Raw genomic sequence first — 14658 nt, 5'->3', positions numbered from 1 at the left:
TAGTTTTTGTCTATAGCCATTACAACATGCTCTTTTTTAGGTTTATTCTCTTTTTTTTTTTTCTGTTTATTCTCGTTGTTTAATACTCAGTCACCGTACCATTTCAGCCCCAGAGAAAGTAATTTCCTCCTACTCCCTCCAGGCTCACCGTGCCTGCGTCAGACAAATGAACGCGCTTCCATTAGCAGCGTTTCCCTGCTAGATTGAGGAGGCGGTGCTCCCATTTTACAGACAGGAAAGAAATGGCTTGGAAGCAAATGGTCAATTTTGACAAAATTTATAAGAACAAACCGATCTTGTGAAACATCAGATGAGCCTGCCAGTGGATATTGTGCTGTGGCAATGTTTCATTACGTTTCTGCAGGGGGCTCTGGACATGGGTGACAGATATTTTTATGACTAAGAGCATGTGGAGTGCAGATGTTCGCCCACCAGCCACTAGAAATTGTGTTTCTACATAACACTGGCATATTTTTTTTTTCATAGTGTCTCTCTGAAGAGCAGTAGCAGGTTATTTTTGCATGGAGACTGTTCCCAACAACTGAATCGCCAACATAGTCCATTTCCAAGATAAGCAGTGACTCAGCCAGGAATACTATGTGGAAAAAAAAAAACCTGCATGCTAAAAAGCTCCTAATCTGTGTCAAAATTTCATTGTAGGAACAGCCCATTGTTTTCCTTCCAGGCTGTTCAAAGTTCATTTCTGTGTTTTGGTGAGAGGATTTCAGCAGATACTGATAGGAAAAGTCTGGGAAGATTTGGGAAAAGTTTGTTTTTTATATCTTAATCTGTAATCTGGAAGAAGAGAGAAAGTCCACCCCCCACAAGTTTGCTAATGATATAAAGCTGAGAGGAGTGGCTGACAAAACAGAATGCTTCAACAAGACCTGGACAGGCCAGAAAGTTGGGTAGAGAGGAAACTGATGAGGTTCTACAAGTGCAGATGAAGAGTCTTGCACCTGGGGAGTTAATAACTGCATGCACCAGTACAGGTTAGAGGCTGAGCTGCTGATAGAGAAGCTCTGTGGAGGAGGACCTGGGTGTTCTGGTGGACAATGGGTTGACCATGAAGCAGCAGTGTGCCCTTGTGGCCCAGAAGGCCAGTGGAATCAAGGGATGCATTAAAAAGAGCATGGCCATCAGGTCGAGGGAGGTGATCCTCCCTTCTACTCTGCCCTGGTAGGGTCGCATCTGAAGTACTGTGTTCAATTCTGGGCTCCCCAGTCCAAAAAGATACGGAACATCTAGCAAGAGTCCCAAAGAGGGACACAGATTATGAGTGGTCTGGTATATCCCCTGTACAAGGAAAGGCTGAGACGTGGGAGTCTCCAGCCTGGAGAAAACTGAGAGATTATCTCATCACTGTTTATAAAAATATCTGAAGTGTGGGAATCAAATGGATGGAGCCAAACTCTTTTCAGTGGTGTGCAGCAACAGAACAAGGTGCACAAGCTGGAACACAGGAAGTGCCAAAATAATGCAAGGAGGAATTTCTTTTCTGTGAGAGTGACAGAGCACTGGAACAGGCTGCTCAGAGAGGTTCTGGAGTCTCCTTCTCTGGAGACTTACACCTCTCATACAGAGTGTTCAACTGCTTTACATGAGGTGGGGAGCACAGCCTGTGCTAGCCTTCCTCCAGAGAATTACCTGCTGCCATCTTGCTGTCTTCTGAGTTTATGAAGAACTTCGTAGCTCTGGAAGTAAGTCTAGGTTTATTTTCTAGCACACGTGGTACTTATATTAGGAAGTGCTGCATTGCATCAACGATAAGAAGTGCTGCTGGGTATGGGGAGATACATGGGGGAAGGCAGAGGTTGAAAAGCACCTAGATGATGCAAAATTGTACATTTGGATACTCAGGTGTTACTTGAAACAGTGAATCTTGTGACTGATTCCTGACTCCTGTGCGTCATTCTGTTTATTATTTCCACAGGAGAACAGCATGCTTTTGCCACTACTGTTCATGAAGTAAGTTCTGGCAGCAGGCTGTCGTTGTTTCACCGGAACCCAAACCACAGCCCCCCAAACAAACAACTCAACTGGAGCTGCGCGCTCCACCCACCCCTGCAGGCCCCACCGCTCGCCGGGCATGCGCAGTGCTCCCTTCCAAGACTACAACTCCCAGAAGCGCCAGCGCGGGACGCGTGCTGTCCGTGTCGCGAGTGCCGATTGGTAGAGAAGGCCCGATGCGCGTGGAAGGCTGCTCGTGATTGGCAGAGGCGGCGGGCGGCGGGTCTGTCCGCTGTTTGAGTGTGGGAGGGTAACAAGCGGCGGTCTCCATGAGCGCTACGGGCGGCTCGGTGGGACGCTCCGCGCGCTCCAGAAGGTAATGTGGGAGCTGTTGTTTCTGCAAGCGTGTTGTTAAACGTGGGAAAGTTCCTACAGGAAGTATATTTTTGCTAATGATTATTAGTGTGCTAGAGCGGCGGAAATTAATGACTTGGATTCGTATGAGGTTTTCGTGGATGTTGTGCATCTGAGTTCTGACCTAAGCAGCCTTGCGGGTCCCTGTGTCACCTGTGAGCAGAGCTCTGGCTCTGGTTTGGGCTTCTGGAGTGAGTTCTTACTAAGGTGAATAGATCTCTTCTGAAGAGATCTTAACTTTAATTCTGCTGCAGATCATGTTATTAAAGACTATTTGTCAGCTCAATGTAAGTAACTAACTCTTCCCAAGGATTGAATGGTGTGTGCAGCTCTATGTATGCAAACGTGATACTTATTGCGGTAGGTTGAATGTATGAATGCAGTAAATGCTGCTTAAAGCCAAATATGAGATTACACATATGTATCCTTGATTCAATTTATGTAATAAATTCAAGAAGTCATAGCTTTCCATTTCATTGTCAAGGGTGGACAAACTATGGGTGTTACAGTTAACACCGGAAAAAAAAACAAACATGTGGACTCCTCATCCTACATCCAACGTTAGGATGGCTTGGGCATCAACTAACTTGAAACTGTCATCTTTACTGAAAAGTCAGTGAAATCAAAAGTGCTTCAGATAATGTTTTTCTCTCCATATACCACATAGAGACTATGAAAGGTTGTCTGTTTATCTTGTAGTGGTTGCTACCTGTCATTGCAAAATAAAAGACTTTGTTCTCCTTGATCTCTCCTCCTTTACTTACCACCTTCTCTTTCTTTTAAATTCACCTATATGAGCCACGAGACTTCCCTTCCTTGACAATTTGTCCTTCTCCCTTTTCCATAAGCTTCCTCCATCTCCTGTGCCCAAAGTCTGCCAACTGTTCTTTAATGAATGAAGCTTTTGGTTCTCTTAAGTACTGTTTTTTTTTTTCTTCTGATGATTCTTGGAGTGCAGATAAGCTAACGTGTTTAAATTTTAGTAAGTTAAAAGCAAAAGTCTCCTATTTTGCTTAAAAAATGCTTTGTAGTCTGAAGTTTGCATGCTATTAGAAAAGGTATGGTTACTGTTGAGCACCTGGAGAAAGGACCCAGTGAGCCCTGGGAGCACAGGTGGAGGCAATTCACCTGTGTGACCAGAAGTGGTGGAGCCTGGCTGCGCCTCTCCTAGACCTCATTTAACAGCTGACTGTTACTGAGGAAGGATCTCTGGTTAGAGTTCTCTCCCTTGAGGAGTTTTCCTTGTGAGCCTAGATCTTTGGAGACAAGCATGTTTTCCTTTATAACACTATTCCATTCACACTAGTCCTTTTGCTACTACACTCCTGTATTGCCCTTGCACTGCATTGACCTTTCTGATTGTAACAGAAAATATTTATGCCTAGGCTGGCAACCCCCCACAGCTCATCCAGGTACTCTAGTTCTCAGCCTCAGAGTCAGGGGGACTCTACTCCTCTCCCTTCAATCAATGAACGCCTGGCCTTCCTCCGCCCTTCCCGGGAGCTGCTGGAATACTACCGCAAGAAGATTGCCGACTTTGATGAAGAGCATGAGGATTTGGTAAAAAGGCTGGAGAGATACAAAGAAACATATGATGAGCAGGTTAGGAGAAGAGCTTTATTTGATTTAAAAAAAATAAATAAATCAGAAACTTGAAAATCTTTTCATCTGAGGAGAAGGGGCTTCCTTTTCTCTCATTCCTATTAAGGCATCTGTCTGTCGTTTTGTTTAGCCCTCTGGGAATAGAATAGTCACTTCTGAGGGGACTATGGTGCCTCCCCAAGTACTGGTGATGTCTGAAATGACCTGAAAGCCCTCAGACATCCCAACTAATTTAATTTATAGGAAAAGAGAGGACGGGTTCTAAAATAGTGCCATCTGTCCAATGGGAATAGACTTCTGAAGGGATTGCTAGTTTTCTGCACTAGGCAGAAAATCATTAATGAAACTTTGTAACTGAACACTTTTTTCACTACTAAGTTACATAAAGCTTTTAATGCTTATCCTTCAGTAACTTCTTGAAAAGAAGTTTATTACATAGTCTTTGCTAAGGTTTTCTGCCTATTGGTGCAGAAATGCAACCACTGGAAATGGGAGACCCTAACATAAGCCTTTTCACTGGTGTTGTAAGCTCCCTATTGAAACCTACTTACTAATTTCTCAGTACTACCTTCATCTGATCAATTGTTGTAAGAGGAAAACACAATTCACTCAAACTGACAGTTTAACACACCACTTACAGACACAGGGTCTGGCCTATGTGGTGTGTTGTTTCTAATGTTGCCCAGTGCTCACTGAAAGTACCTCGTTCTCTGTACCTAGCACAAACTGCAATGGGAAGTACGTCAGCGAGAAGAGGAGATTGCGGAGTTGCAAAAGGCTTTGAGTGACATGCAAATCTACCTGTTCCAGGAGAGGGAACACGTGCTCCGTCTTTACTCTGAGAACGACCGACTGAAAATCAGGTGCGCTGTCTGGATATTGGGCTGGGGCACTGGCAGTAGAAACTGCATGGATCCCATGGATCCTTCTAGTTCTCATCCAGATCTGGAGTATTCAGAGAAGCAGCAAAGCGACACTTCCCACAGTGGGAGTTTTCTGTTAAAGCTTTAAGAATTGAAGTAAAAAAAGGAAAAAAAAAATCTGTGTTGGTATGCTTTGGCATCTCTTTGGAGCATGGCAGAAATCTGACACAATCCTCAATCTAGTTTACTTTAAGAAAAACAATGGGTAATACAACCCACTGAAGTATCTGCAAGGTTTTTATATACAGTTCATAACTGCAGAATGCAAATTCTTTACTACCATGAATTATCAGGCTTGTGTTTGAAAAGAAGAGCGCTCCTCAGTGCTGACAGAATTGGTGGTTTTTTTTATTGTGCAACACCAGAGGTGTCTCAGGGAGCTTGTTAAAGTATTCTCAAGAACTTGACAGTTTGGAAATCTTGGAGATTTTGATGAGTAAGGTGGAAATATAGCGTGTCACGATGTATTGATCCATTTCTTTACATTACAGGGAATTGGAGGATAGGAAAAAAATTCAACATCTCCTGGCTTTAGTGGGAACAGACGTAGGAGAAGTTACATATTTTCACAAGGAGCCACCACATAAGGCAAGTTCAATTTTTCTGTGGAGCTATTTTGCATTGTTACAAGAAGATGTGTACCCCAAAGGCTGACCACAGACCAAATCTATCCCCCGAGTCAAAAGATGCTAAATAAGCCCAAAAGAGGGAGGAATTTGTAGCTCTATAGCAGCATCAGGCTTTAGTATAGCTACTGACAGATAAGTAGGAACAAACACACCGGAGCTAGGTCCTGTTAGCATTCAGCCCCTTCTACCTTCAAATTATACCTCAAGATTAACCCCCTAAATGTCCGCTAGGAGTCTGAATCCATCTGGTAAGTGGTTATTGAGAAGCTGGAGAGAAGAGCACAAAGGCAGAAGGAAGTGCAGAAAGTCGGTACGTGTGATGCTCCAAGATATTTGATCTTCAGAACAGCGCAAGTAGCATTTGGGACCTCCATGAAGGGTGCAGAAGTGTTAAGGTTGCTCTTGTGGTTTCCTGGGCAGGGGATTACGGAAGAACCTCCCTCTCTAGGCAATGTTGTATTGCATGTTACAGAAATAATGTCAAACTAATTATGTTCCGCTACGCTGCTTTTCATATGCATTGCCACATACTTGCACTTTCTTGCCATACATGGCATGATTCAGATATACAGAGGATGATGGAATGTTAGGATTTCTCTTTGTGTAAGGTGAGGGGAAAAAGGCTGGATCCCTGCATTCTTTGTGATTGCTCTGCATTGTTAAAGCAGTGGAAAAATCTTGCAGTGGCTTTAAAATTCTAAAATATGGATATCTCTAAAATTAGGCCTATTATATACATAGGTTGCTCTGAAAGTAATGCCTCCTGTTTATTTCCATGGAAACTACAGCAGATACAAAGAGTACAATAACACTCTTTGATGGAGCAGATTCTCAGCTACAAAACATTATTTTCAGCACAGTCACCACCACTAGCTTTGCATTTTCACCAGTGATGAACAAAAGCCTGCATGTTGAACTTGGAAAAATCTGCACCAGTGAAGATGACCCACTGTTTCACAGCTGCTACAACAGCATTGTTGCTAGGAAGGTGTTGCCCACACAGTCCATCCTTCATCTGCCTGAGAGATGAAAGTCAGAAAGTGCCATATTCCAACTATACAGTTGGTGCAACAGGACAGTCCAGCCAAGATTGGCCATGTGATTCACAATCTTCAAACTGGTTTGGGGCCTGGCATTATTGTGTTTTAAGAGAAAGATTCTCTGGCCTGACTCTGGAATTTCAAGCCTTCAACTTAGTGTTGTCTTGTAGGCATCAGAGTTGATGATTAAGGAAAACCAGAAAGATCATCCTGTCCCAAAAGACACTGCACATCACTTTACCTGTTGAACTTTTTCTTTGATGGGGAATTCATGTTGCCACTCTATGGATTGTCATTTTGACTCTAGCTCATAGTGTTGACTGTATGTCTTGTCACCTTCAGCCTCATATTGGTTCAGTAGGTCCAGACAAACTTGTGTGTCATGTTCTGCTTGTTCCCATGTGAGCATTCATGGGACCCTCCTGGCACAAACTTAGTGATTTTCTGATCTTGCCAGCATTGTCTCCAGTGCTTTGAAGCCAATATTCAGTTCCAACACAGTTCTCTGGTTATCCAGTTAGCGTGGATGAGCTGATTGAAACGCTTCATTCCATGGTGTGACAGCCACATGTAGCTGTCTAGGACATGACTTGTCTTTCATGGTGCTGTCACCAGTATTGTAACACCACCTACTGCCTCATTATGCTCACATCGACTGTTTGATCTCCCTTAACATTCAACAGACACTGATGAATGTCACTGTGTGCCATTTTCTCCACGTGGAGACATTGAGTGACACACCTTTGCTTCACACGTACTTCTGTTTCAGACACCATTTTGCCAGGCTGTCCCTCTGCTGCCATCTGTACAGCAACAAAATGTAACAGAATGTTGGGGGAAGGTTCAACCTCGACTGCCGTATCGCCAACATCTGCTTCTGATGTTGTGAACCAGCATATTAAAATAGAGGGCGTTACTGTGGGAGCAGCCCTCATAATATCTGTGTTGAGGTAAACACTGGGGTTATAACCTGTCCCCTTTTGCTCTCCTATTTTTAAGTGTCCTTCTGTTCAACAGATTGTTTGCATTAATAGCTGTATGGGCTTTTATCCCAGGCTTGTTTAATAGCTTGAGTGAATGTGCTGGTAAACGATTCTTCGTGTTTCTTTGGGCTGCTAAGAGGAGTATGAGCGAAGAAAATAACATAATTGTCATTATCACCTTCTTTATTCTCGTCTGCCTCCAAAATGTTCTTTGTCCTTCTGAAGATGCTGATTTTCATCCTAGTGAGCCAGCAAAAGCAGGATTACTTTCCAGTTGATTTGGAAAAAATAGAGGCTGAAATGGCAAAATTCTGCTGTTACAAAGGCAACTTCTTTTTACCACAGGCATTACGCTTGTGAACGTCTTCCTTTTCTTGTGGTAGAGGTGAGGTATTGCTGTTGTCTTAGATATCTCAGTTCTCTCTTTAAGATTTATTCTTAGTCATGGCAAGTCAAGATGTTGAGCTATCTAATCTTGTTTCTATAGGTCACTGTTCTACAAAGGCCAGCTAGCTCCAGAGACTCACGTGAAGGAAATGACAATTCTAGAACAGGTACCGTACCAAGATGACCTAACAGCAGCTCAGCAACTGATACTTGTTTCTCTGTGGTTTGTCCAATGTACAGAAATAATGATTTACTGTGAATACTTTGTTGTGCTTCCATTAAATTTCCTAAATGTATCCATATGTGCATCCTTATGCATATTCTACTTTAAGCTTCACTTCAGAATCCTTCAAGATAAACTGAGCTGGCTCTCGTGCTCATGATCTGGTCAGCTAAGGAAGAAGCTGGTATGACTGTGGAATGTCTGTTCAGGAACTGTACAGGTAGAGACTGAGTAGCCCCCCATGTCCATTCCATGATGTGGTGCTCTGCTTGCACTTACTGTAGGTGGTAGTTTGGATCTGTGTCTACTTGCAGATTTTTCTATTTGGAAAGGACTGCCATTTTCAAATTGACTGAAATGAGCTAACAAGCTCAAAACTTGTTCAAGATTTGACAAACGTGCAGCTGTTTTTTATGCTTATTCATCGTTTATTTAAGAGAATATGTTTGCTTTCTGTATATGTCAAGAAAATCAGTATGTTGCCTAAATATTTAAGTTTAATAGTATGGGGCAAAGAAATACAATCACTACAAGCTCTGGAATGGTTTTCTATCCAGTTATCTCTCCTGTAAGTCCTTGAAACTGTAGCAGTTGCAAGCTTTTTCCTGTTCTTGGAAGCCATCTAGCACATACAGTATCTTGTGTTTGGAAAGGTGCTGCAGGTACATTGGAGACAACTTTTCTACTTCTTGATTTCTGCAAATAGGCACCAAGAGGAGCACTTCAAAACAAGCAGGAAAAGGAGACATACATGAAAGTCCGGAGAGATATCAGAGGGACAACCAAACGCTTCTACTTCAGGTAAAACTATTTGCTAAGTGAAGGACTTATTTTCTGCCTATTCAGGAAATTGATGAATAAATATGCTGTCTGCCTACATAAGATATACACACACCAATTTTATTAGTGCCCTCTTCTTACCACTGATTCCCCCTTTCTATCAGTTTGCCTGTTCCTTTGGGATGAATAGCTTAGATTTAAGAACTTGGGTCTGACTCTGGCACCTTTACATAAGCAGATGTTCCAGTAGAGCCTACTTGTATGTAGTGCCTTTAAATACAGAATTTGTAATCAAAGTTTTTTTTCAAATAGTACGTAGAATTTTTTTCAATTACTTGTTCCAGTTTGTCTCCCTGACCACGTGCATTATTTGCATCTCTATTCTTCACTCATTTTGTTTACATTTAATATTTCATTGAGCGATTTTTTTTTTTTCAAGATGTGTGGACTGGTTGCCTTTCTAGAATTTGGGTTAATGATTACCATTTCATTGGAAGCTGATAGCGTAGAGGCAGAAGTCTGTTTGCGTATTTCAAAGGATTTGTCACATCCTGTGTGCAGTTTAAATCTTTCTGGTGTCTTTTATGTATTGCTGCTGTTTATCATTTCCCCGTCTTCCTTATTTGTATGATTTTTTTTTCTTAAAATGTTTTAGTTATTCAAAATAGCTAGCATTAAAACAAAAACTAAAAATGAAAAATTAAAACTCTAAAGGTTATTATCAGGTAGAGTCTCTGATTTGAATTCTGGAATTTTAAAGACACTTGCAAAGTCAGGAGCTCCACTTGTTGTGAAATCTTCCTCAGTAATATCTTTGCCTGCCTGTTTAGGTGGAGGCCCTGCAAGCTCAGATAGAAGAACAGACACGATTATCCAAGGAACAGCTTCAGGCATTACTAGAGGACAGGCAGATTCACATGGAAGAAGCCCAGGTCCAACATCAGAGAGACCAGGAGAAGATTAAAACTTTAACAGATAAGTGAGTGTGAGAGAATGGCTGTGATGTAATATAGTCATGAGATGAGAAGAGGGGAAACAACAAAACTTTGTTGGCTTTCAATATGTTGCTTGCTGAAGCAAGCAGAAAAGCACTTTGTGCAGCTATTGGCCTTGGCAGTATGTGGAAGTAGATGGAGTAGTCAACATACTAGAAAAACTGTTTTGTATAGTATATCTTTCATGAGATGAGAAGAGCTAAGTATGCTGGGAAAAATGCTTGTATTTTTGTTGTCTGCTTTCTTCTGACTTGCAACAAAGACTGGGGCAATTAGGGTAGGAACTAGGGAGGAAATGAACTAAATCCTCTTGGGTCTCTTTTTATAGACTCAACAAGACTCAAAATCTCTTGTATGAGAGTACTCGTGACTTTCTGCAGCTGAAGTCTGATGTTCGAGACAGTGAGAAAGCGTGGATGGTAGAGAAGGAAAATCTGTTGAGGAGGATTGACAAAGACTCAGATCAGCTTACCGGCAGGGAGGCAGGAGAGAAGAAGCAGAGAGATACCAAGAAGGTGCTTCAAGCAGATCGTGAAGCTGGGAAGCCCCACAGTAGAGAAGTAAAGGTAATTGTATTTTTTGGCCCAGGGAGGCTCTCCAGCAGTCTTTCCAAAATTGCAAGACTGGTTCTTGCCAAGTTAGGCAGTAAGTAGTTGTTTCAAAGCTCTACTAGCTTGCTCTAAGTTGCATTGTTGCTGACACTAATGTGTTTAAAAATACTGAATCTGCAGTACTGCGTCCAGTTCTGGGCTCCCCAGTTCAAAAAAGACAGGGATCTCTTGGAAAGAGTCCAGCGGAGGGCCACAAAAATGGTGAAGGGCCTGGAGCATCTCTCCTGCGAGGAAAGGCTGAGTGAACTGGGTCTGTTCAGCCTTGAGAAAAGAAGACTGAGAGGGGATCTGATCCAGGTCTATAAATATCTGGGGTGTGGGGGGCAGAATGGCAAGGCTGGACTTTCAGTGGTGAGTGGAGACAGAAGTGAACAGAGTGTTGTCAGAAGTGAGTAGTCCTTTCAATTGGTGTACCTTAGCTCTTTTATAGTAGTCTGGATTTTCCTTCCACTTCTAATACACTTCCAGTGCACCGTTGAGAGATCTGTGGGCAAAGTGGGCAAAGAGGCAGTAAGAATGTAGAAAATAAACAGACAGTAAGGAATTGTTTTCGTCTATGCTGAATGCAGATTCTTCTGAAATGCAGTACTGAGCAAGTAGCTGTGAAAAGGAGAACTGCAGACTATGATAGAATATTATGTTTAAGGGAAAGAGGAGAGAGTTCTTTGAACTGTCGTGCAAAACTGATCACCTCATTGAAAGGTGTTGATAATGGAAGTGGCATTATAATACTGTGGAAGGAGTCCTAACCTAGTTACTTCCGTAGCTTTGCTTTCAGTTATTTGCCTGTCAGTCTATCTACATGTAGCACTTGTTTTTCTAGAGCAGGAGAAACATTGTGAGCGCTGGCTTTGGAGTTGTTTCTGTTCCTTCTGTGTCTTAGACGCTGCAAGAAGAACTAACGCAGGAGCAGCGGCTATCAAACATGTACAGAGAACAGTGTATCACCCTGGAAAGTGAGCTGGCTAGGATTTGTGAAGAGAGAGATGTTGGCAGAGAACTCTTTAAGGTAATTAGTCTGTAGCCATGGACTAGCAGCGCAATGATCTTACCGTCTCTGTTGCGTTACTCCAAGTTTTCATCTCGATAGGAACGCTCAGAAAAGATGGGGAAGCGTTTGAAGCTGGTGACTCAGCGATACGAGGCCTTGGAAAGACGTCGTAATATGGAAGTGGAAGGCTTTAAGAATGACATTAAACAGCTCCGGCAGAAACTGAAAGATGTAGAGAAGCAGCTTTTCAAGGTAATAGCTCATTGCTAATTGCTATGGGCTTAACCAATCAAGGTGTAGCCTCAGTATTTGAATTAAGATTTCCCTAGAGTTAAAATAAATGTATTTTCTAAATGGTTGTTCAAATATTAATATTTGATAAAGCTTGTCCTGTTCTGTATATTATTACGCAAAAAAGATTTGTCATCATTAATCAGTTGAGCATCAAGTTTGTCCAGGAACAGTCCTGTTTATGTATTAGCTATGAAGGTTCTCATAGAATCATTGAATGGCTTGGGTTGAAAAGGACCACAATGATCACCTAGTTTCAACCCCCTGCTATGTGCAGAGTTGCCAACCACCAGACCAGGCTGCCCAGAGCCACATCCAGCCTGGCCTTGAATGCCTCCAGGGATGGGGCATCCACAGCCTCCTTGGGCAACCTGTTCCAGTGTGTCACCACCCTCTGTGTGGAAAACTGCCTCCTAATATCTAACCTAAACCTCTTCTGTGTCAGTTTAAATTTCCCTTTGTCCTATCACTATTCACCCTCATAAACTGTCATTCCCCCTCCTATTTAAACATTCCCTTCAAGCACTGGAAGGCCATAATGAAGTCTCCCCAGAGCCTTCTCTTCTCCTTCCACAATCTTGTAGTGCCTTATTATGCCTTATTACACCTTTGGCTCATTCAGCGGACTCAGAATTGGAAGGCAGTAAAGTGGACTGATGCAAAAGAATGTTCTGCAAAGAATATGCTGTTTTGATGTTTTTTTTTTCTGGATGCAGTAGGGTTTGGTTTTGTTCCAAATAGAATATTGATGGAATACTGATGTATTGTGAATATTGTTTATTTTGTAAATATATCATTTGCAGTAGTGCAGAAATCACAGCAGAGCAATGACTGGAAGTTGAGGTTGTGTAACTTGGAAATAAGATAAGATGCATTTTCTAGATGTGCAGATGAACATCTGTACAGCTTAGGAAGGAAGCCACAGACTTGATGTTGTCTGGAGTTTGAGTTACGATATCTAAGATATGATTCAGAGAATTGAGGCTTGGATTTTTTTTTTTACTGTAGGTTTACCTTTTTTTCTTTATAAGAGCTAACCTTCCCACATTTGTGCATGTGGGAGACAGGAATTGCCTATGATATCTTTACTACAGACTTGTGTATTTTGTTACTGTGGGTATGCTTAGTTGTGTTCATAATCTCTTCACACTTCCAACCACAAGAGGGCAGCGGAATAAAATACTTGTTAGAAATCTTCCCTGCTCTTTAAATCCTTCTTATCACTTGAGGTCAAAGTGGCAATAGATGACTGAATGACCTAACCTGTGTATTAAAATCTTTGACAAAGAACTATATGGTGGCAATGAGACACCCTAAAATGTCAAGAGGAAAGAGGGCTTTACGATCAGTTTTCAAGTCTGTGCTGTTGCGATGTTGAATGTGACTGGGCTGGCATGCTATTCAGTTCCAGGGTGACAGGAAATGTCAACCCTTTCTAGTTTGCCATCAGGAACTATGATTATCCAACAGCCTCAGTTCAGCTCAATATCAGCTATATGCCTTGACCTGAGCTTAGGAGTTGTTCTTGAGCTGCCCTTGAGTTGTATGCAGTTCAGAAGGCAGCAAGCTGGCCACAGCAGTTAGATCATTTCTAGTTCTAATAGCAGAAGGTGACAAAATGTCTTCATAAGAGGGGAAAAACACACTGCTGTGTAAACATCAATAAGTAAATGTTTTAACTCGCCTCATTTTATTCTCTAAATAATGCAGGCAGTAAAAAGTAACCCAATGGGTTACAGTAAACTTGATAATATTCTGTTGAGATTTCTTCCTTACCAGTACTGTAGCATCCTAATGAATGAAAGGCTTTGCTACTTTGGCTCTGAAATAACTTTCTGTTGGTGACATGCATTAGCCTACTGACATTAGCTGAAGAGCATCTTCTTTGCTAGCTACAAAAGGTCTCCTTTGGAATTATCTTTCTCATATACTCATAGTATACTCTCAATTGTACTCTGTGCAATTAATTTGTTTTTCTTTTCTTCTTAGGTGACTCTGAATATTGGACCAGACCAGGATCTTGCAATTCTACATGAGATTCGTCAAGGAAACAGACTAACTCGTAAAATTCAAGAAGAATTAAAATACTTAAAAGCAAAAATCTATGGCTTAGAGAATGAACTACGAATCTGCTGAAACTGAGGTTTTAGTTGGCATCAAAGTTTTCGGAATGGGACATTGCCTGTTTCCTGGCATCCAGTAATAGAAGGCTTGAAGAAATCTGCAGTTAGGAACATCATAACATCCATCAGTGATATACAAGCCATTCCTAACGTGCCAAACTAGATTGCTGTGTCTGTTGATAGGCACCTGATGAGTCTGCTATAGAAAGTATCAGAAGACTGATACATCAGGAACATTCTTATGCCTTTTATTACTTTCATATTTGTGGTGTAGGGAGTGGTGTATACTGATCTTAAACTTCATTTGGAGCATTTCAGAAAGCAGGAATATAAATTAATGGCCATTAAAAGATCTAGTTCAAGATCTGAATTGCTTGGCTCACCTTTTCCTATGTGAGAAAGAGCTTTTAAAGTGTGTTCAGTGATGACTGTTTTAGTACCTAGGCAATTCAGGATGTAACTGGAAATTTTCTTTGAAAAAGACCTTGCACAGATCTTTTGTACTAATTTTGTATTAAGATGTATTATATCCAACTCTGCTTTTTACAATACAGCTACTTTTAAATAGCTTCCCTTTGATTATTTCTAACCCAGCTGGGACAAACCTGACTGATTTTAATATGGTGAAAAAAGATAACATTTTATGGAACTTACCTCCAAGAATGAGCAATGTCTACTCTTGTTTTGAATAGCTGGGGGAAGTGAGATACCACACT

General features: G+C 41.6%; 1 protein-coding gene across 1 annotated transcript; it reads left to right on the top strand.

The window, feature by feature from the left end:
* Positions 1-2279: 2279 nt before the first annotated feature.
* CCDC77 (coiled-coil domain containing 77) lies at positions 2280-13955 on the top strand (the record flags this gene model as incomplete). The annotated part of the gene is made up of 11 exons (XM_079538625.1): positions 2280-2326; positions 3750-3966; positions 4687-4829; positions 5381-5477; positions 8029-8095; positions 8858-8952; positions 9762-9910; positions 10255-10492; positions 11421-11546; positions 11628-11780; positions 13809-13955. 11 exons carry the CDS (start codon positions 2280-2282, stop codon positions 13953-13955), a joined length of 1479 nt encoding a protein of 492 aa, XP_079394751.1.
* Between the last annotated feature and the right edge of the window lie 703 nt (positions 13956-14658).

The sequence above is a fragment of the Tetrao urogallus genome (assembly GCF_951394365.1).
Source record: "Tetrao urogallus genome assembly, chromosome: 1".
In the NCBI taxonomy this organism is placed as follows: domain Eukaryota; kingdom Metazoa; phylum Chordata; class Aves; order Galliformes; family Phasianidae; genus Tetrao; species Tetrao urogallus.
This window is presented reverse-complemented; position numbering and strand designations above follow the sequence as displayed.